This window comes from Symphodus melops (assembly GCF_947650265.1).
Source record: "Symphodus melops genome assembly, chromosome: 20".
Lineage (NCBI taxonomy): Eukaryota > Metazoa > Chordata > Actinopteri > Labriformes > Labridae > Symphodus > Symphodus melops.
In genome coordinates, this window is record NC_136710.1 from 7,269,813 (window position 1) to 7,292,304 (window position 22,492).

Sequence of the window (22,492 nt, forward strand, 5' to 3'; positions counted from 1 at the left end):
TGAATGTTTTTTTTTTCTTTATTCTTGTGGTATCAACCTCTCAGGTCCCTGCAAAGGTGAGTCAGAGCTGTTTTGTTTGAAAGAAATTACTCCTGCTGAACAAATGTGACAAGCTGGTAATTGGGTTTTCCCCTGACCTTCAGGTGACCTCTGGTTCCTCTCTCTGCAGGGGAGCAGCACTTTAATTACGCCTGGCTCTGGCTTTTGGGCTCCGTAGGTGTTGTCTCCCCTCCTGCCGGCAGATTTGATGGGTGCAGCACACATTCCCAGCACCTTCAGACTTGATGCCCAGGCTGTGATTGACAGCTGACTGGCTGTGAGAATAACAGATAATGAGAGGTATATAACTCGTTCCTCCTTCACCTGATTCCATTCTGTCTCCTGCACAGCAGACAGTGGAACAGGAGTCCACTCGCAGCTTGACATCTCTGTAGGAGAGCGAGTTGAGAACAGACAAAGTACGGAGGAAGTTCAGCTGCTGACTGTGCTGAAATAGATTTGGACCTGTTGCAGTTTGAATTGATCTGGTTGAAGACGCTGGCTTGGGAGGATGTGTCAACATGTATTTGTCTAACTCTGACATATCAGTGTTAAAATTCCTCCAAAAACTTGAGGCACCACATGCACAGAAGCTCACTCACTGGGAATCTTTGACATAGAAAATGTTTCTAAAACATGCTGGTAATCTCGTACGTCGACCCTTTGGCAACCAAACCCATAGTTAAAAATGAGTAATTAGAAATAATGAATCTTCTCACCATCAGTAAATTCAGTCTTTGTCATAACCACTAAATGTCTTACATGAGCTTTAAGTAGGATATTGTGTAAAATGCATCCATCCATCCAGAGTGGGAAAGGAGCCACAGGTCAGAATCAAACCCTGGCTGCCTGCCTGGTGGACCAGAGCCTCTGCACACCAAGCTACAGGTTCCTCGTCATACTGCAATTTAAATAAGTGATCAGTAATATTCTTCCACCGATCATCCCAGTCAGAGAGGAAGCAGAGAGAAAGCAGTGCTCCAACGGCTCCACTTCCTCATTAACGGCACATTAATAAAAGGCATATTTCACTCAGGCAGAGATCTATTGCTCGGCCATCTTGGATGTGACAAATTATAATAAGACTTCTGAATTATGTAGCGAGCAGTTCCGCCTTGATTGGTGGCAGCCTCGCTCATTCCCTCCAGGCCTGAGAGAGAGACGTTCAAGTAATTGCCATGGTTCTTAGCGGTCGGTGCCATCTGTCAGAAAGTTCATCTGAGGTCGTCCACGAGGCGGGAATGTCAATGTGTCGGTGTTTGCTCTGCGTGGGGAAGAGCTCATCAAGGCAAATAAACTGATTGGACCTCTGCTCAGAGATCACAGGGACACCTTGGGCACGAATCGATTATAAATTAAGATAGAACATTTAGATTTTTTTTTGGTCTGACTCTGAAGTCTTAAACATCTGTGATTATCTTGCCTCTGATTTTAGTATTTACAACACCTAAAGCCTCAGATAAACTATTTTTTAGCTACATCATGATCTCTTCTACTCCTTATCTGAGCACAATTTCTAACCAGGAGGCCCAGGGATGACAAAAATCAGACAACTGATGAGATGTTTACAATTTCCTATCTGCTTGTAGCGCCTGAAGGAAGCATCTGTCTCTGCTGTGGAAACATGCTACAGAATTGTTCTCGGGGATTGAAGCCGTCGGGCTGTGTCAATCATTAAAGCGGCTCTTGCCGTCCAGGTTAACCAGCTTTATTTATTTTGTACCTGCAGTTTGGAAAGATTGATCAGCATTCAGAGTTAGTGATTATCAGTGTCTATATCAGGCAGCAGCCTGCAGGGATAATTGTTTTTTTTGTTTTTGTTTTTTTTACAGTTTTGGATTTTTATGTGGACTTTATTTAAATGCATGCAAATGAGGTATGACTGTATCAGTATGAAAGCTGTGTTTCAGAAAGGCTTTCTGCAATGTAAGCACCTTGTGTTCAGCACACAAAGTTATATAATACTCTAAAAACTGGCCTTCAAATTAAAACAATACTAAGATGATGTAATGTGAACGTATCGGGAAAAGAGCAGTTTGGTGTTTTAGGGATTGCAAACTGAGACCAATGATCATCTATTTCTGTCCTCCCTGCAGATGCTGTCTGAAGTTTAAATCATGATATATTTTGGTTTGGACAAGATCTTTGTTTCCCTTGTCCATCCCCCAACCCCCCCCCCCCCCCCCCCCACACACACACACACACACACACACACACACACACACACACACACACACCGGGACAGGACGGACGACTTTAAATGCAACACAACCAGCTCCTTCTCCAGCATCCTGCACACACGGTCAGACATCTCCCACCAGAGATAATTACACTACATACACATTTGATAAGATACTTAAAACAGTCAATCAAAACAATTTTTCTGTTATAAAAAAATATAAAATCATTGGATTTTGACTTGATAGCGTGTTTTTTTTTTTTCTCTCTCTCTCTTTTTAGAGTACTGTCATTGAGGTTTCTCTGCAGCTCCCTCAGTCTCTCTTTACCCAGGCTGCTGTTCCTTATCAGGCAGGTGACACGGTCTACAAGCTCCATCTACTGGGCTTTCACAATGGCAACTTCTTTCCCTCAACCTGTACCTCCTTCCAGTGTGCTGATGGAGGGAAGTGGAGTTTGGCTAAGATAAGAACATCAAGATGCTATAGTATAACGCCTCGCCTCATGAAGCATTATGTATATTAAAAAAAAACCTTTCCTCTCAGTGAGATTGAACTTGTGTACTTTTCTTTATGGTTTCCCAGGTTAAGCACAATTCCTTTTTTTGCTCTTACTTATATCTGAAGACACTTTCCAAAAAGGTTGCTACATATCTGAGACCACAACTCAGCCCTAGTATATGGACAGAGGAGAAAAAAAGGCAATCCTTCAGATCAACATAAACATGTTCTCATCTATAAGAAAGCCTTCACAGCAGATTTTCTTTTTCATTTGAACTCTGTGATTCATCTTCATCTTTTGTGAGTGTGGGGGGGGGGGGGAAGCCAGACGTGACATGCAAGTGTAAAGTATACACCACCCCGCTCACCATCAACTCTCCTGCTGTTACTGCTTTCCTTTTGAACTAGCGGGCAGGCAAAAAATGTGCTTCAGATGTTTTCAAGAAAAAGACGTTGAAAAAGTAGTCTTTGGCCGAGCTCACTCTCTTGGTGGAACTTGTGGAAACAGTAAAAGATGCATAGAAAGATACAGTAGACCATTTCTATTCCTGGAGGGAGTATAACACCTGTCTTCATGGTGTTGCACTGAAACCTAGATGAACGATTTTGACGGCTAACTCTTCGGTTTTTATTTATTTATTTTTCAGGGCTTTTATACCTTTATTTGATAGACAGGAGGTAGAGTAGGAAATCAGGGAGAGAGAGAGAGAGGGCGGAATGACATGCAGGAAAAGAACCGCAGGCTGGACTTGGACCCGATCTGCCCGCTTTGGAGGACTCTAGCCTCCTTACATCAGGCGCATCCTGACCTGTATACGTCATCTGCTCCCCGGCAGATAACAGTTGTTTAAGTGCATTTCATCCCCTCTGGCAGAAAGTCATATCTGACAGGGAGATTATTCAGCTCATGCTGATGATGACACAGTCAACACAAAATTGCTCAAAGATCAAGCGACATGTGAGTGTACTCAAACAATGAAAGCTATTTAGAGTTATTAAATGACTAAGCATGTTTTCAATACTGGACACTTTATTTACATACTGTTTTCTTGATTTTGCCTGAAAGAGGCATGTATGTGTTTATGTGAGTTTTCTCCAAGATAAAGTGCTCATGTATGTTAGTAAAACGGCCACATGGTGTCACTGTAGAGACCTGAGATAATATAAGACCTCGCTGCAAAAACAAAGTCTGATCAAGAACCAGCTCTCTGCACGTTTCCGAAAGGTTCTACTTAATCCGCGGAGGGATACATATTATCGTCCGTGGGATCACAGCAGCAGCTAACGTAAACAACTACACCTGCAGGACCAACCCAGTGAGCAGTCTCTGCATAGAGAGCAATTAAAGTTCCCACCTTTCGGAATGTATTCATGCTAATTTATTGTAGTTTTATTCCCTTGAGATATTCAACTTTCAGTCCTCAGGAGAGGTTGGAGCCGAGGTATCGACCTCTGTGTTGCTTTCGTAAATAACAGATCATTTCATGGGGGAAGCAGAAGTTTATTCCCTGAAGTTGTGATTATAAAGGCCTATTCACAGTGTGTGCATCCAAGCAACAAGCAACTGCTGCCAGTTTACAGAAAGCTCCCTCTCCTCCTCTCCACAGTGGTAGCTGTTTAGATTGTGCAACATGGCGGACTAATTGAGAAACCTGGACCCATATCCGTCTGAAGTCTTTGGAGTTTAATTAATTTTTCGAGCTAAAAGATGAATCCAGCCTTTTGTTGTTAAAAGTTAGTGGACTGCTTTTGTAAATATTACATGGAAAACTTTTTAATAGGGTCAGTTTAAGTTCTTTAAGTAAATACAAATGTCTTCAGGATATGATACAGAGTTTTGGTATTGTTTCAAATGAGCTATGATGCCAATAATTTGTGTGTCAAGTGCTTCCAGTTGCAAGTTGTCAGTCCTGATTTTGATTGTTTTTGTCTGTCTCTTCCAGCTGCTGGATGGCCTGGGAGTCCAGTATTTTGCAGTTACAGCCCAGTTAGATTCATGATCTTTGATTGCACTTACTTAGCATTCTGCTCCAGTGAAGACGCCACCCTGAACGCCACAACGAGCTCAAGGAGATGTCAGAGGAGCAGCAGCACCTTGCAGCAATAATAAAAAAACAAAAAAGTTTACAGATCGAACGGTTCTTTTTTTTCTTGCGGTATCAACCTCTCAGGTCCCTGCGGCTGGAGCAAAGGTAAGTCAGAGCTGTTTTGTTTCAAATAATTACTCGCACTGACAATATATGACAAGCTGGTAATTGGGTTTTCCCCTGACCTTCAGGTGACCTCTGGTTCCTCTCTCTGCAGGGGAGCAGCACTTTAATTACGCCTGGCTCTGGCTTTTGGGCTCCGTAGGTGTTGTCTCCCCTCCTGCCGGCAGATTTGATGGGTGCAGCACACATTCCCAGCGCCTTCAGACTTGATGCCTGGGCTGTGATTGACAGCTGACTGGCTGTGAGAATAACAGATAATGAGAGGTATATAACTCGTTCCTCCTTCACCTGATTCCATTCTGTCTCCTGCACAGCAGACAGTGGAACAGGAGTCCACTCGCAGCTTGACATCTCTGTTGGAGAGCGAGTTTAGAACAGACAAAGTACGGAGGAAGTTCAGCTGCTGACTGTGCTGAAATAGATTTGGACCTGTTGCAGTTTGAATTGATCTGGTTGAAGACGCTGGCTTGGGAGGATGTGTCAACATGTATTTGTCTAACTCTGACACAGCGTCACATCTCTGCTTTTGTAAACCTTAAGGGCAGCTGAACACTGGTGGAAGAAATATTCTGCCCCTCTACTTTTGTAAATATACCAATGCAGCTTTGTTAAAATTCCCCAAAGCATAGAGCATCAGTTTACCTCAGTTGAGAGCAGCTGCACCATATACAGAGATTGTCCTCCGCACATTGGCTGCAGATGAGACTCTTGGTTTTGGCCCTTAATATAGTGAACTCCACTCTCCACATTTCCTTTCCCTTTAGCAATCAATGAAGCCCAAAACGTTTTTGCACATGTAGTATCAACAAAAAGTTTTAAAAGCATTCAAATTAGAAATATATAGAACAACATATATATTTAGATAATATAGAACATAATCAGAACAGACCTTTCAATAAGTTATGTATGCACGTATATAAAGGTCCACTAGCCGTTTTGCTAAATTATTTTTAGAAACTGCTCAACTCTTCGAATTTGATGAGCCTTTAAAAAAACGTTGATATCATCATGATTGATTACAAAAAAAATCATGTCCTTGTCAGTCTCTGCAATTTTAAGAAATTGTCAGTAATGCTCTCACACTGATCATCCCAGTCAGAGAGGAAGCAGAGAGAAAGCAGTGCTCCAACGGCTCCACTTCCTCATTAACGGCACATTAATAAAAGGCATATTTCACTCAGGCAGAGATCTATTGCTCGGCCATCTTGGATGTGACAAATTATAATAAGACTTCTGAATTATGTAGCGAGCAGTTCCGCCTTGATTGGTGGCAGCCTCGCTCATTCCCTCCAGGCCTGAGAGAGAGATGTTCAAGTAATTGCCATGGTTCTTAGCGGTCGGTGCCATCTGTCAGAAAGTTCATCTGAGGTCGTCCACGAGGCGGGAATGTCAATGTGTCGGTGTTTGCTCTGGGTGGGGAAGAGCTCATCAAGGCAAATAAACTGATTGGACCTCTGCTCAGAGATCACAGGGACACCTTGGGCACGAATCGATTATAAATTAAGATAAAACCACCCATTCAGATCTCTTTTTTTTTGTTTCACTCTGAAGTCTTAAACATCTGTGATTATCTTGTCTCTGATTTTATTATTTTCAACGCCTAAAGCCTCAGATACACTATTTTTTAGCTACATCATGATCTCTTCTACTCCTTATCTGAGGACAATTTCTAACCAGGAGGCCCAGGGATGACAAAAATCAGACAACTGATGAGATGTTTACAATTTCCTATCTGCTTGTAGCGCCTGAAGGAAGCATCTGTCTCTGTTGTGGAAGCATGCCACGGAGATGAAGTTCAATAATTCTTTGTTCCTGATTTATTTTTGGGCTTGTTATGCTTTTACAGTAGAAGGAGGTAAAGAGGTAAGCTACCTGACTGTGTTGATCATAATTAAGACTCTGGCCATCCAGGGAAAGACATTTTTATGCATTTATTTATTTATTTATTTTTAACCTATAGGCCGACACTTTCCTAATCACGAATCCTTCCAGGCCTGACATATAGATGGAGGCATTTATTAGCATTTAGGGGTCGTTGTGATTATCAGCGTCAATGTCAAGCAGCTGTTTGCAGGGATAATTAGGGAATTTATATAATTTTGGATGTTTACGTGGACTATATTTAAATGCATGCAAATGAGGCAAAAGTTGTATCGTTATGCAAGCTGTGTTTCAGAGAAAGGTCAGAGCGTTTGCACACGTTTGCATTCAAACTATTTGACATTCAGCACACACACAGCCGCATAACACTCCGAAACTTTATTTATAACCCCAGTGCATGGTGTTAAGCAGAAAGTGGCCTTCAAATAGCAGAGACGCAAAGATATTGTTTTTGAAACGTCTTGAAAACTTTTCAAACTTTCAGTATTTTATCTTTCGCTAAGGATTTCCTCAAAATCTGCTGATGCAATCTGTGTGCAATTTAGCCTTCCAGCATGAACACTTTGTGTGTACGGTGTAACAGCATGAGAAAGATATGAATGACTAAAATTGATGATAAATGCAGATCATAATAAAGAGAATAGAGGCTGTTAAGAACTAACTGATCGTCAACCCTTGTATTACCTCTAAGTTTAATTATCGAGATGTCAGAGACAAAAGCAGGAAGACCCTTAAACCCTTTGATAATAATCCCACGATCACTTTTGTGACATTCATTCTTGTGTCTGAACAAGACGAATGCTTTACCTTTTTTTGTCTTGTTTCATTTTACCTGGTCAAAGATGCCAAATAGACGCCTTGGCAAAGGAGCTATCTTTGATCATTGTGGAGCCGTTTCCCCCTCTTCATCCACTCGTCTATGTTTTTTTTATTTGTTTTGACTCTTTACCTGCAGAGCTCTCCATACACCAGAGCCATCATGCTCATGTTTTTAACTGCGTGCTTCGGTGAATGGAAGAGATGGAATTCTGATATCAGCACAGTCCCCTCATTAAACAGGGACCTTGTGCAAACCAAAATACATCTTGATTAAACTTTAGGCAGCATCTGTGGGGAGGACAGAAATAGGCTTTCATTGATCTCAAGGGGGAGAGCAGGGGAGGTCTGTGCTTCTGCTCTGATATCATTAGATCAGAATTTATTTGAATATGGCTGTATAGAAATAGATAACCAATGAGACCTTCAAAGTCAAAATTCTTTCTTTGTATTCGGACAACTTGGACTTTAATTCCAAGTCAGAATGATTTTTATAGTGCCTACATGAGTAAGATTCAAGTTCTCATCCATTCTCCATCTTTTTTTTTTTTTTCACAAAGTTACACAAACACACACACACCCGTCCATATAACGATGACATCAAGCCATCAGCAGAGCTTCCATCCCCATGTGTCATGTGGACCTGTGCTCTCATTAATGCCCTCACATTGCCATCCATCTACCTGTGCCAGTGTGTCTGAGCACATTTTGGCTTCATTCCTCTGTCCAGGTGCTGTGTTATTTTTAGCCCCCTCAAAAACAGTATCAGTCATTGTTAACATTGACAGTTGTAGACATTAGTGCTCTCTCTCTCTCTAACACACACACACACACACACACACACACACACACATGCACACATGTTGTTGGACATTGTAGGCTGTCTAATGGAATTAATTTGTCTTGTCTGCAAGCAGTAAGGTTAAGTTTTAGGCTGTACTGCATTCACCTTGGTGTGCTAATACAATTATTCAATAAAGACGAAGAGGTTGTCTTTTGCAATAAATGAAGTGCTCGTGAGATTTGCAGTGAGCCATAAACACACCCTGATAAGTGTATTTAAAGGGTTAAATACATATTTTTTTTAAGTACAAGAAATGGTCGACATTTAAGCAAAAACACATGAATGTCTTTTGGTTAAGAGATATGTCAGAAGCTAACATTCATGTGTATGTCTGATAAGGAAACAAGGCAATAGCCATCTTGGTAGCACACAGCTAACTAACTAATACCATGAACTTCAAATAAAAGCCCATCCCACTTTAGGTCCTGTCCCTTTTATTAGCCTGGTGTTCGTGCACACTTGGACAAAGGTAGGTCTCGATCAGAGGTGCCGATGGTTTTAGTGTTGAAATAGTTTGCAGTTCAAAAATATGGAGAGAAAAAGCAACAAGATACAAAAAATAAACAAGACCTTCAACATCTATCCAAAAGACAGAATGATGCTCGTATGTGCAGGCCATGAAGCAGGTTGGCAGTCAGTGATTCGTTATTTCATTTGTTTAAATGTATCCTACTTTAGGAACCTTTTTTTTTTTTTTACAATGAAATATTCTTTCTGGTGTAAATAAACAATTGTGAAGCTTTTTCCAATCTGTTCTATGTTTTTAGCTTATAAATGCTATATATTGCTGTTACATTACAGGGTCAGTTTGGTGACTTTATGAAACCTGTGACCATGTAAACGTAATTGGTATGCCTTTCTATTATTAATATTTAAAATGTGAAATAAGATTTCGTTTAGAGCTCAGTTAATTTAATTGTTGAGTCAGCACAAAAAAAGTTTTTCCAATTTGGTTCAGTATCCTAATGCAGAGACATGATGAGATTACCTCAGGTAAAATGCACTTGATATGCACTTGTCACTTTGCCAAACATTTGTCTCAATACAAAGAACAAGGTTTTGAATTTCATTACTGAAATCAAACGTGAAATATTTAAGCACTGGGTTCGACTGTCCTTTGTATCAGCTGCTTTTGATTCCTGCATATTCCAGAAATAAGCACCTCTAAAAATATTCATGACGACAAAGTTCAAAGTAGCTTCTCGCTGTAACACACATCAAAATCATTTAAGGGTGAAACTCCAGTTTTTGTGAAGTGTCAGCAATTTCCCAGTATACCAGCAGAGTATATCATCTTCCTGTTTGGTGATTTGTCTCAAACTGTCTATTGTGTTTAATAAAGGAACTCAGTATACCCTTTGCACTATTCTTGGGGGGACAGCTAAATAATCATTTTTAAATTCTCCTCCTTTGCTGTCATGACACAGATGTTGTTGCAAATGTTCAAAGAGCTGACAGTGGTCTGGGCTTGCTAAACTGAAAATCCAATTCATTCTGGATCTGTCTTTAGCTTGTTCTATTGTGCAGATACAGAATGTGTGTCTTGATTTCTGGCCTGCACATAGTTAATACTGCAGTTTGTGAGCAGGATACAGAGAAGGAAAATGTGTTGTATGTACAGGCAGCAGTGGTCTGCAGACTCCCGTTTTTGACAGGCAGCATCCCAAAGTGTTTTGACTTGCTGCAGACTTATGTAACTGTCTGAACCGTTGGTGGCAAAGTACAGAAATATAAAACAAAAACCCTTAGCCACACGTTGCAATATATTTAAAAGTTGAATCTAGTCGAGGGCATGCCAAACAAGCCACACTGTCAAAGAGACTCTATAGTTAGTTTGTGCCAGTGGACTGGATTTGCTGTTTTTGTCGATGCATTACTGAGACACCTCATGACATTTATTTGAGCATTTGGTAAGAAATGGCATATGACCAATGGTATAGCCATATACATCACAACAGTATATGGTAGGTAACACACATTCACATATTCCCTTAGGTCATTTTTTTATTGCTAGAACATTGTTAGGAATAAGGTCTGACTCACAGTGAGCACGCCAAGTATTCCCAAATGTGCAGATGAGCACATTGTTCTGTGGAGGAAAGCCATGTTCTTCTGTCCAAAACTGTAACCCTTTATTGATTTTAACTTGTGTAATGGAGCCATCTCAAGTTGACGGGGAATGCTCTAAGTTGTTGCCACGAATTTAGACACACATTCTCGTCTTCAAGTGAGACCATCATCAATATCTGTTAGGGAGTGCTGACTTTTAGCATGGCTATGAAAGGCTGCAGGCAGAGTCTCAGAGGCAATCACAGTTGTTGCTGTCATGTTAATTAACGATATTTAAAACATCTGGTGCATATCGAGAAACATACAGTTTTAAGTCCATTGTTGTTGAACCCAATACCAATAGGTTGATATGGATTGCCTCTTTTCCAAACTAATTAATTCAGCAGTAATTGTTGTAGCTTTTAAACATTTAAATATGGGAGACTTGCCCCAAACATGGATGACGCCCAAGACAGACCAACACAATATTATTAAACAATAGTATGTCAATATACATAGACAAATATATTTATGCTCTCTCAATACAAAAAAGCAGACTAACAGGAAACAAAGCATACACTTTTCTAAAACCTGTTATTAGAGCTTTAACCTATTTTTAAGGCAAACCTTAAATAATCTGATTTATTCATGACATTCAAAAGCAATTAACATTGATTTAGTTCGAAATACAATAAAAGGTGTTTCTTTTACACTATGTGATTGTTTATATATATTTTTTGTTGTCGTTTCCCATTTCAATAAAGAGCAACCCGACGTGCCAACGCGAACCTACGCATGCGCACTCCCGCCACAAATCGCGTGAACGAGCAGTGTTCCAGCGCGCGCCCCCTCCCCAGCTCAGAGAAACTTGGGAGTTAGATGAGCAGCAAGTAGTACAGAACTGTCGAGCCCCCCTGTCACTGAAGCGAGCCTCCTCCTGCTGAAAGAAAAGTCCGCAAACGGGAAAAAAAAGAAAGCATGGACGCAAAGAGAGTGGAAACCGTTTCTGCTCGCGTGGACGCTGCTGCTTCTTCACCTGGTAGGACAGTGGTCGCGTGTTTCGGCGCGTGCACTGATAGTCTGGTGATTAATGGGGTCTGCACTGATTTGTCTTGCATTGAAGAAACGTCAGGCTAAACTCAGTGAATTAAAAAAAAGAAAAAAGTACATTTGAAAATTAATTGTTTGTATAGTATAACTTAAATTGTGTAGAATAATAAGACCACTAGCTTGTTCGACTTGGAGCAAACTAATTTGTGATAAAATTGCACTTCTTTACAACAGCTGACGTCTACGTTAGCCTGCAAAAGTGAGGTTGGAAGTGTGATTTAAATAAGAAAAAAAAGTATACCAGGGGCTCACAGTTGATGATAAAGAGCCGAACCCTTCATTTACAAGTGGTCGATATGTATAAAAAAGTAGGCCGATGTATTCTCTCAATACTGAGTTTGGCTCGACTATTTCTCGTGCAAAAAGTCTTGCTTGCATGCTTCTGCATTGTATGTTTTTGGACTCTTGTGACTTACATGACTCTTGCAGTTCATGCTGTAGTCATGTCTGGACTTTTGCCTTCTCTTGAATTTCAAATGTGGTTGTTATAGTCTGCGTGGTTGTGGTTGTGAGTTCCTTCTTTGTTGCTGCTTTGGAAGCTGCTGGGAAAATGGACAGAAATCCCTTTTGTAATAAAGATAATCCACTGCAGCCTACACTGAGCATCAGTAAACTTGTGAGTTCAATTGGGATAACTGCATTTGACTATATTGGCATAAATAGGCTGGGTAACGAACAAAAAACAACATGGATTAATTTGCACAAATCCTCCCTCTGGATTCCCTTCTTCTCAGCACTTGGCCCGCATCCAGAATAATGATCATCCCTCACAGTTATAGTCCATGGCTTTCTCTCGGGCTCCTCACTGCCGTTAACTACTCGTTGTTCTTGGTTCAGGCTGGTGTTTGCTTTTACACCTAATTGACTTCTAATTACCTTTGTTCAAGGTATGAGTCAGACCTTCAAGGTTTAAAAAGATCTAAGCTGTCCAGGGGTATAGTTCTAAAGGCACCTTTGGTAAATGTTTTATTCAATCATTCCCATTAGTAGCCCTATCCAACAGCGAGAAAAATGGGAAACAATATTGGATGCAAGCCTCTTTAATAACTTTAAATTGGTAAAATGCACGCTAACTAATGAGGACATGCAGACGTTTTGACAAATGTTGCTAAAAGGGCTTAATAATAATAACGTGTATATTTCCCTTTTAAGAGTAAATGTCAAAATGTCCTTTACAGAGGAGATGAAAGAAACGGTGTCAATTATACAAGGTAAAAAAGATCAACAATATACACGACAGGCTAAGCAACGTTTCCTGCAGCAGAGAGTTAGAAATGAAAACATGATCTTGAAATGGATTGTGAAGTTTATCTGCTCTACCTTTACGAGTCCTCTGTTAGTAGTCTGGCTGTTGCATTTCGTATTAATTGTAAGAGATTTAGGGATGTTTTCAGTACAAGTCAAACGTTAATTATTGTCGTCCAAACGGGAGGGAAAGGAGTGCACGAATGATGATCGTGATCTCAGCAACAAAAAAAAAACAAAAAACTGGCCTAAGTTGAACGAGCTGAGATACCAGCTGAGATATTTCTCAGCTGGTTAAAACAAGAGCGATCTAGAAAGTTTACATGTTAGTCGAGGCAGAAAAGACCGTCCAATAGAAACGTCTCCATGGTGAAGAAGGCGTTTAACAGAGGCATTAGGAACAGAGTTATCATATCAATCCAGTGCCCATTATCTGTATTTTAATGTTTACTCTTTGAGGTTATTTATTTAGAGATTTTTAAATAGGGATGCCTTCTGACTTGGGTTTTTATTTATTTATTTATTTTTATAAATTTAAAGGTCTTGTGTTTAGTTTGCCTTTAGCACTACATAACTCACAACAGGGGTTTTAACAAACTCCTGATACTTAAAGGAAATTCACGCAGGCTTTCTCCTGCCTGGTCACGACCATTGTTTTCCGCAGCAAGTCCTTTAAACTGATGTGAGAATGCAGCAGAGGACTTAACCTTGCGCCGATGGGAGGAGCTGTGACTGGAGTCACGACATAGAGTGTCTGTTATTGACAGATATATATCTTTGTGCACAAAATTAAACGGCTGCATTAAGTTTTCAGTTCATCAGGAAGTTGTTCTCTGCTCTTTTGTTTGAGTGTGATTCTGCTCAACGGTTGTATGGCAGACTCTGTTGCTTCGTCCGCCAAAGATCTAGATATTTTCATACTGCTGTAGTCTGTCTTTATCGCTGGTGCTCCTGACAGAGGTCTATAAAGGCAAATTTATTGCTGATTTTATCACTTGCAGTCTTTTTTTATCAATCAAGTGTCAATTCTTCTCCTTACTTCCTCAAGCTCCCATCACTTTGTCCCTCAGTGGGCAACTATATTGTGCCCCCTCCCTGAGGAATCTTCAGATGTAAAAATGTCGCCCACTTAAATGCTACAGCCACCCAGCCATGAGTTGATCCTCCCAGGAGCTGCTTCCTCAGTGCGGTGATTCTTCGCACCAGTGCCTCGGAGCTCTCTCAGATCACCGCTGGAACTTCTGTCGGTGCCTGCCAAAGGCTCCCCTAGACATTTCTCTCCTCTCCTTTTCAAACATGCGACATATGAATCGCACCCCCCCCCCCGTAAGGCTCGTGTTCCGAATGAGCTGCTTTCAGCACCACGGCCAGCTCCGAGCTGTTCACCGTGGGCTTCCTGTGATGAATGTCCTGTTTTCTATTGTGTCAGAATGAATGATCACTCATGACTCCTGCCGTATATCCAAGGTGTCGCAGAGTGCTAAACAATATGGAGTAATTAAACAAACACTCAAAATGCGACCACGTGGCATTACCTCAGAGCTGTTGAACCGATTCTTCATTCACTTTAATTTGCATTTCATTACTAAGACTCGGTGTACGTTAAGCCGCTACAGGTTGAACATTTTCTACCAGGACGAGTTTGACACTTTCAGTAAGTAACGTATTGTAATTTTAGTACATAACACGGCCAAGCACAAACGAACAGTTAGAGTTCAAGAAAGTCAAAGTTTGGAAAATAAACACTGACAGTAATAATCAGACGTTGATGTGACACATTGTGACAGATCAGTGGCAGTATTATTATTATTATTTAAATGTTTGCTTTCATTAGCATTTAGCAGGGCTTTAAATGGACTTCTTCTCTGAACATTGTTTTTTTGACTTACATTCTGCCCACATGATGCTCCCCATACAAAGATGGTACTTTTTAAAAGAAAATCTTTTATGGTGGAGCGGTATTTGATAAGTCGAAGCAGCGCCGTCTTTGTTGTGTCGAGAGCTGACCACATGCGGTGTGTTTGTTCTCTCAGCATCTGTCAGCCGGTTGGTGTGGAGATCACAGCGACGCAAAGGTACAGACTCGCTGTAGAAACTGCTCCGAATCTGTCAGAGACGGTGAAACAGTGTCTTGTTCGACAGCGCGCAGCACATGATGACCGATCTCGAAGCTGTCGTCTTTGTTGGAGCAAAAAAGGTGTCCTGTTTGATTTGTTAGTGGAATGAATGTGAGCGTTTATAAGTATATGAAGTCAGAATAGACGCACTAATTATTCTCATCAACTTAAATTTCGGGCAACTTCAAAAGTAAATCATATTTTTAGCAAATACCAGTTTATACAAAAGGCCAATTTTAATCTCAAACATTGCAGAAGTAATTTTCTGACTTGGCTTTCTGCGACAAAGACTTTAGAAAGGATCGCTGCGTTTGGGCATCGCTTTGCCTATTTCCCCCCCTCAGTGAGTAGATTGGACTTATGAAACAGTAAGACATGGTACTTTAAAAACTGCTTTTGAAGTGAACTTCTTAACATGAAGACAGTGAGAAGAAGGAGGTCTTTGATAGTGGCACATTTATTTTGTAACCACCTGTGTACTTCCGTTCTACCTGTCGATAAAAGTTGGTCCATGGACAAATCCTGGATTAATTGTACAACAAACTTGCCTCCTGGGCGTCCTCCAGCAGAGTTTGTTTGCTTTGGATCCAGCCTTTGTTTTTCCCTTTGCAAGACTGGGTGGGGAGCATCTGCCTGCATGGACCATCTGCCTTGGGACTCAGGCCAGAGAAGAATCCGGGAAGGAGAAATGAAGGGAAGAAAATAAGGTGAGGTGAGAAACACTGCACGCAGGGAGAGGTGAAGGAGGACAGTGATGGATTAAAAAAAAAAAAAAAAAAAAAGGTGACACTCATGGAAAGAGGTCAAAGCCCTAAAACGTAGGTGCGAGCTCGGACATCAGCCCTGTGTTTCATAACCGAGAGATAAAGGAAGTGGAGCGTTCTTCATATTTATGTTTCCACCCCGCAGGCTTGTTTATGCCTCATATTCACTCCATTTGACTTCCTCGGATAAAGCGCCAAACAGCAGATGCCAACTGGGTGGCAACATTTGGCCTCAGCTTGCAAACGTGTCTCTCTTTGTTTGTGCCAAGGTCATAATGAGGATAAACTACATTCCACCATAGCCAAATGAAAACAGAAATTTCCCACCTCTTTGTCCAGAAATCAAACTGTTTCTTCCAAAAGTCCCGTTTCTGTTCTAAACAAATAAGATGTAATGTAAAAAAAATGTTGGGTCAAATCCGTCCTGGACTTTTTTTTTAGAAAACATCCTGTAGGTTGATGTTTCTCATATCTTTGAGCTTGTTCACCTTTAATTAGTTGTATATGTTGAATGTTGTATATGAACTCTCTATTTTTCAGTGAATTGAAAGACTATTCTAGACTAGTCTATTTTAAAGTGCCCTAATTTGTTTTGGCAGAAAACGTACTGGAGGAAAGGATTGATCCATTTCATAGTTTTCATGTCACATGGCTGGCTGATGGGCAAAAAGAGCTTAAAAGTGGCGGCCACCTTTAACATATTTGTTAAACTGCAGTACAGTAAATTGGCTATCTCTTGAAAAGGATGCATGTTTACATCAAGCCTGTAACTAAACACAGAGATCATATCTCAGTGCATATGTGACTGCTGAAATACACAAATATATTAATTGACAGGTTTTGGGCACTTGCTAGCTTCGTACCTTTAACCGCTAACAACAGCGAAATCTTGCCGCTGCTGATAATGTTACTGATTAGCTAGCATTGGCTAGTTAACATGAACTAATGTGTCAGGATGTGTCGGCTGTCCCATTCAGACAGTGTTATGTTGTATGTTAAGAAGCAGTACTATTTTCTTGCATGATTAGGAAATCTACATGGCTTTCATTTAAATAAAACAAGCTAGCTAACTCTTCCATGTAGCTTGTAGCAGTAGGAAGCTTTTCTTGCCGCCAGGTGGGTGGTTCCACGTGTGACATCACATGAACGGCATATATTAACGATGCCGGTCCAGGCAGATGATAGTCATCAACCACTGTGATTAAAATCATCTTCTGTTCCTAAGTCCCATCCCAGAGTTCTTGGATTGAACCGTACCATGGTCTTGTTCAAAAACAGTTGAGCTGAATTCAGCCGCGGGAGTTGAGTTTGCCTTGCTTTGTTTTGAACTCTCCACTGCTTTCTGCTCTCTGTCTGCTGTTTCCATCAGCTTCAATTCATTGTTTGTGGTGGGAAAAAAAAAAAAAAAGTTTCACGAGCCTTTGGTGGAAAGAGGCCGACATTTGAACAGACTGGATTGAAGATTTGCTTTTCTTTATTAAGGAAACTTAAAAAAAACACTCACTGAGTTTTGCTTTATAAAAACCGTATGAACTGGTCACTACATTTTTTTTTTTCGAAAGAACTTTTGCATTATTGCTTTACTTCTTCCATTCCCCCTGATGGACACACATTAGGAATATAAAAGAGTTGGCACAGTGATCAAAGGCCCATAATGATGAGAAATCATAGGCATACAGTAAGGAGAGAGGCAGTTTCCTGAAAGAACAAACAATGAACATTATTTTGTAGATTGACTTGACTTCATTTTTAATTTCGACATTAAAACAAGTTTCTTTATTTTCAAATGGATGGGTCCTGCTGTTTTCTCTCTCCACTCTTATTTGTCAGCAGCTGACAGTTCAGATCATGTCATTGAGATTAGCTCTGATTTTGCCTTTTTATCTTTTTTTTTTTTTTTTTCTGTTCTGCTACTTTCAGATAAGATACCCTGGGACTTTAATTCATCTCCATCCAGAATAAGTAATCACATGAATTTATCAGCGGGCCTGCTGGAATGACAATCATTCCACAAATAAGCCAAATAAATGAAGTGCGACTTCCCCTTGACATCAGATCAAGCTTGTCATGAACTGAACATCAAGACTAAATGAAACCAAAGCGTCACTATAGAGTCAGCCATATGTGTCGAAGTATATGTCTTTCCAGAGGGTCCTTGATGTTATGGTGTCAGAGCTGAGCACCGTACAGGCCATATGTGGAGGCAGGCCTGTGCACGGGCAGCCAACTGGAGGGTCCGTCTGTCTAGTCCCAATGGGTGGGGGGGTGCTCAGAAAGCCTATTTTGGGTTTAAGTCCCTCCAAAAGTCCCTATCCTACAGAGTACAGCCAGGACTTAATATAGACCTCACAGCACTGAACATATCAGTCTTTCCAATCAGAGATTATGACATGTAGAGCGGATAGACATGAACCATATGCTCATCTGAGTCCAGCATACACCTGGAAATATTCCGGAGATTTGAGCCAGGCATGCATGCACATTCTGCATATCATACCATGGACTTAACAAGCTTTTCTCTAATGGCAGTATTTGAAATCATGGAAAGAATTAGTTTCCTGTATGGTGTCTTTGACAACCATGTGGCGTGCAATGCTGACGTCTAGTGGTTATAGCAAGTAACACATAGGTACCCATCCAGTTGTAAGTCCTAATATTTCTGTGCTGGTTATATTTGTATACATTGTCTTTACAACGTTGATATGATCGGAGTGGGACGAGTAACCTGCTTTCTCTGTCTCTCTATCCAGTCCACCACTGTCCAAGGAGCGAGACATGAACTCACCCACCAGAATTATTGTCATGATATGTCGACCGTTTCCTCTATAAAGCAGCCATAGAGAAGTCACAGTGTAGAAGCTGGGCACCTTTTTTTTATTTTAAATTCTTTCTTCATAGACTGCTTGATAGAACGTGATTGGATAGAAAAATAATAACGATTAAAAAAAACCTTTATTTTAGCTTTTTTGGGTTAGCTTAAACACATTTTTTTACAACATTATTATATAAAGCAATGTGTTCATTATTAGTGCCATCATAATATTTGACTTTACGATTAGACAGAAAACACTCTGTTGTCTGCTTTCACAGAATCAATGATGTTGTTTTGATGAGCTGGAAAACTAAAGTATCCCCCTGAGAAAGTGAATGCGACCTTACAACATAAATCTGCAGGTAGGCTGCACTCTTTTGTACGCTTCACTGCCACAGTGACACGCATCCTTACACGGGGAGGTGCCCCGAATCCCACCCGGCGCTTGTATAGTCAGCGGCCCAGTGTCTCCGAACACGCTGACCGATAAAGAGCCACAGTTATCTGTAGATAGCAGGCGCCGCGGCTGAATAATTTATGGAGGCATTCCAACACATTGACTCGAAAAACGACACACACCCACAGAGGGCAGAGGAGTGGTAAAACGTTTGTCTGGCGTCCCTGTGTGTGTGTGTGTGTGTGTGTGTGTGTGTGTGTGTGTGTGTGTGTGTGTGTGTGTGTGTGTGTGTGTGTGTGTGTGTGTGTGTGTGTGTGTGTGTGTGTGTGTGTGTGTGTGTGTGTGTGTGTGTGTGTGTGTGTGTGTGTGTGTTTTTTTTTTAAACATCTGCCTCAGTTCATTGAAACAAGGCAAACACAAAATGAAGAACTGGGTTTTCCCTTTTTTTTTTTTTTTTCAATATGCTAGTTTCCGTCTTTCAAGTGCTTTCCCAATTAGCCATTCAAAAAGTGCAGGGCAATTATTCATGGTCTGCTCGTGACCAGTACGTTTCCTCAGAGATCGCGTTACTCTGCCACGCTTCAGAAGGTTATTGTATCGATTTCAGGTCAAAGTAGGTAAATAAGTGAACAAACACTGTTTCCGCATGGGCCCCATGACGGAGCGCTCACGTTTCATTACGAGGTCTGGAATGTACTGATACGAAGCGTGGACTTCACCGAGATCAGCCGACATCTCCCATATTTAGATAGTGCCTTACAGTTTGTTCAACCCACAGGGATTTTTCCCCCCTTCGTGCATTCTGCTAATTTAAGCCGCCGCTTTGGAGGACAAGGTCACAGTGGGTGTGTGAAAAATTGGGCAGGATGCAATGTAAGTGTGTGTTTGTATGTGTGTGTGTGTGTTAGAGGCAGCCTAGATGCACACAGTTCAGTGTGTCTTCTGTCTGACACTGCTGTGACCACCAGCTGACCAGCTACCACTGAACCAAAGGGTTTCTGACCACTGTGACTTTGGAGCTGGGAAGAGAAGATGGCAAACAAGCTTTTTTTTTTTTTTTTTTTTTTTTCCCCAAATTTTGCAACAGATAATAATGAGCACTGTGATTTATGGCTGTAACTGGCGACAACATCTTCTGCAGGCATGTAGCTGTTGAGTGTGAGTTAAAAGTTTCATGGAGTTGATCGTTAATAATGCAATCAGTGTAAAAAAGTGTGAAAGTGTACAAACAGCAAAGTTTCCGTTGCTTTGGAAAACTTTTTTTTTTTTTTTTTTACTGCAGTCCATCAGCGTCGGCGCACTACGGCGCTGTTTGCAGCAGCTTTAATCAGTGCTCCTGTTTCCACAGCGAGCCTTCGTCTCAGAAGCGTCACCACCCTCTGCTCCTTTTTAAATACTCTTTAAGTCTGTTTTGGTAAAGCATGCTGCAAGCCAGTGTCAAGCTGGACACAATACATCGAGTCAGACAGGAACGTACAGGAACGTACAGAGTGTCCGGTCACTTTCAAAATAAAACAAACTCACAATTGTATTTTCCATCACTTTATCAACAACAAAGCAGCCTCATAAAGGCTCTTTTTAACTTGTTCTTTAATTTCTGTGTGAGCTTGTTAGTTCTCCTGTGATCCTGTGAAAACAAGAACATGTTCCTTCTCTTTAGGGATTGACCTTTTCAGTACAAGAATTCCAGCGTAATTTAGCCACCACGTCATACTCAAAGGAGTTCAGAATTTCTCCTACATTAGATTTAATTACAGCTTCCTGGAATGATTTCATATAGGCCAAGATAAATGTTTTAATTACCAAAAGATTTCACATAGAGAAGGCTCTACTTAGCTGCAGCGTCCCCAAAGCATTAGCGTTACACTGGAGCAGTAAAGGTAATCAGTGAGTTCTACTTCCTTATGTGCTGGAGTGAAAATAATCTTTGCTACGGGTAATGGCTTCTGTAATGGGCTATTGCATTATCTTTGGCAGGTTTTTTTTTATGGAAACGCAGGGCTCGGTTCAGAAGTGCCTGTTGTCTTGAATGCGCGTCTTTAATCATTTTAAACGATACAGCAGAGTTGTAAGTCATCCCGAGAAGGTTCCGGAATTACCCGCAACACTCGAGGGGAAAAAAGCACAAGTCACACTTGGCCCTTAAAGGGAAAGAGGATGGGAATACGCGGAAAGTTCTGCGACGTACAATAGTGTTTGACTGGTTCTGAATCTGCTGTCATGATGCTGGGTCTTATTGGGGAAAGGAACACAATCACAAACAAGACTACAGAAAATGATATCCAATGTATAAACACAACAAAACATGAATTTTTAGAAGTTTAAAGATGAGCTTTTAGTGTGTAAATGCATTGCTTTGATGAAGTTGTCGAGCTGTATGTTTGGTCGGAGGTGTCACTTAGAGGTATCTTATTTTGATGACTGATTTGTGAACTACATGATGGCGTCGGCTTCCTGCTCTTGTTGTTTGCCAGCTGCTTTTTAACGGGGCTAACGCAGGCTAATTTCATGAAGGAGGTATTTGTTGCGGCAACTTTTGAGTTAGCTAAGTTTGCTAGCTATTGTAGCTTGTCATGACTTGACCAATGAGGGGGAAGGTCTCTGATTTCAGACCTGCGGTTTTCCTTAAATGCATTCTAGTTATAATAAAGTGTTTCTATGGAAAAAGTACTTCTAAGAAAAGTGTTAACAGATGAATGCTGAGCTCGTGTTTTCCAGTTAAAACTGCCGCTCCAATCTAATTTTAGACTTGTATGATGGTCATCTGCATGTTGTTGCTTTTTTCCATTGGAAGGGAGTTTTATCTTGGTACCCAACGGAGAAAGTTAAAGTCGGTGTCTTGTCGATTTATTCAGTTAAGGATCCGAGCCTTGATCCAAACATTTACCCTGTACTTATCAGATAACTCTAAATCCATCACACGAGCATGCTGTTGGAGTTGAAAGAAAATAGCTCTCCTGACATAATCAATAAGTTACTATTTTAGTGAAATGATAAATATGTTACAGTGCAAAAGATCCAACGAGTTCAGTCCGGGCCTCAGGAACAAATGCAGGTGGATTGTATTTCACTATTCTTTTCTGGACTGACATGGAGAGCAGGTACTTAGATCCAGGAAGGACGAGAGAAGACCTAATCACCGACAACAACAGTCTGATTTGTTTCCTGTCTGAGCACACTGAAAGTTCCACTCAATAAATAGTAAATGATTTTAGCTTAATATCTACACTTTTTTTTTTTTTTTTGCCAATTTCTGCAAGCAAAGAGTTTAGTAATTAAACATCCATCATTAAAGGAAGGATCCTAAACTCTCTCTTTTTTAAACACAAGCTCTGGTCCTCTTTCCGAAAGTATCTGTAACAATAACTTGTGTTTCACCTGTATGGTATTGGGGTAAACGGGTTTTTACTAAGAGCAACACTTTTTCAATGAGTCATTTTATGCATAGTTGCAATCAGTATATAGATTCTGAAAGCTTTCACATACATTATTGTATGGTTTTTGAGTTTCCTAGTAGTGGTCTAAGGTGG

At 40.8% G+C, this 22,492-nt stretch overlaps 1 protein-coding gene across 6 annotated transcripts in view; it reads left to right on the plus strand.

The window, feature by feature from the left end:
- Positions 1 to 11,318: 11,318 nt before the first annotated feature.
- kcnip4a (potassium voltage-gated channel interacting protein 4a) overlaps positions 11,319 to 22,492 on the plus strand; it is a 117,718-nt gene continuing 106,544 nt past the window's right edge. For 2 of the 6 annotated variants that reach the window (XM_079371201.1, XM_079371205.1), the window contains exon 1: positions 11,319 to 11,556. In XM_079371201.1, the coding sequence (XP_079227327.1) occupies positions 11,496 to 11,556 (61 nt within the window). In that variant the 5' untranslated portion in view covers positions 11,319 to 11,495. The remainder of the gene's footprint in view (positions 11,557 to 22,492) is intronic. The other 4 variants (XM_079371197.1, XM_079371202.1, XM_079371209.1 and 1 more) reach the window with 3 other exon arrangements.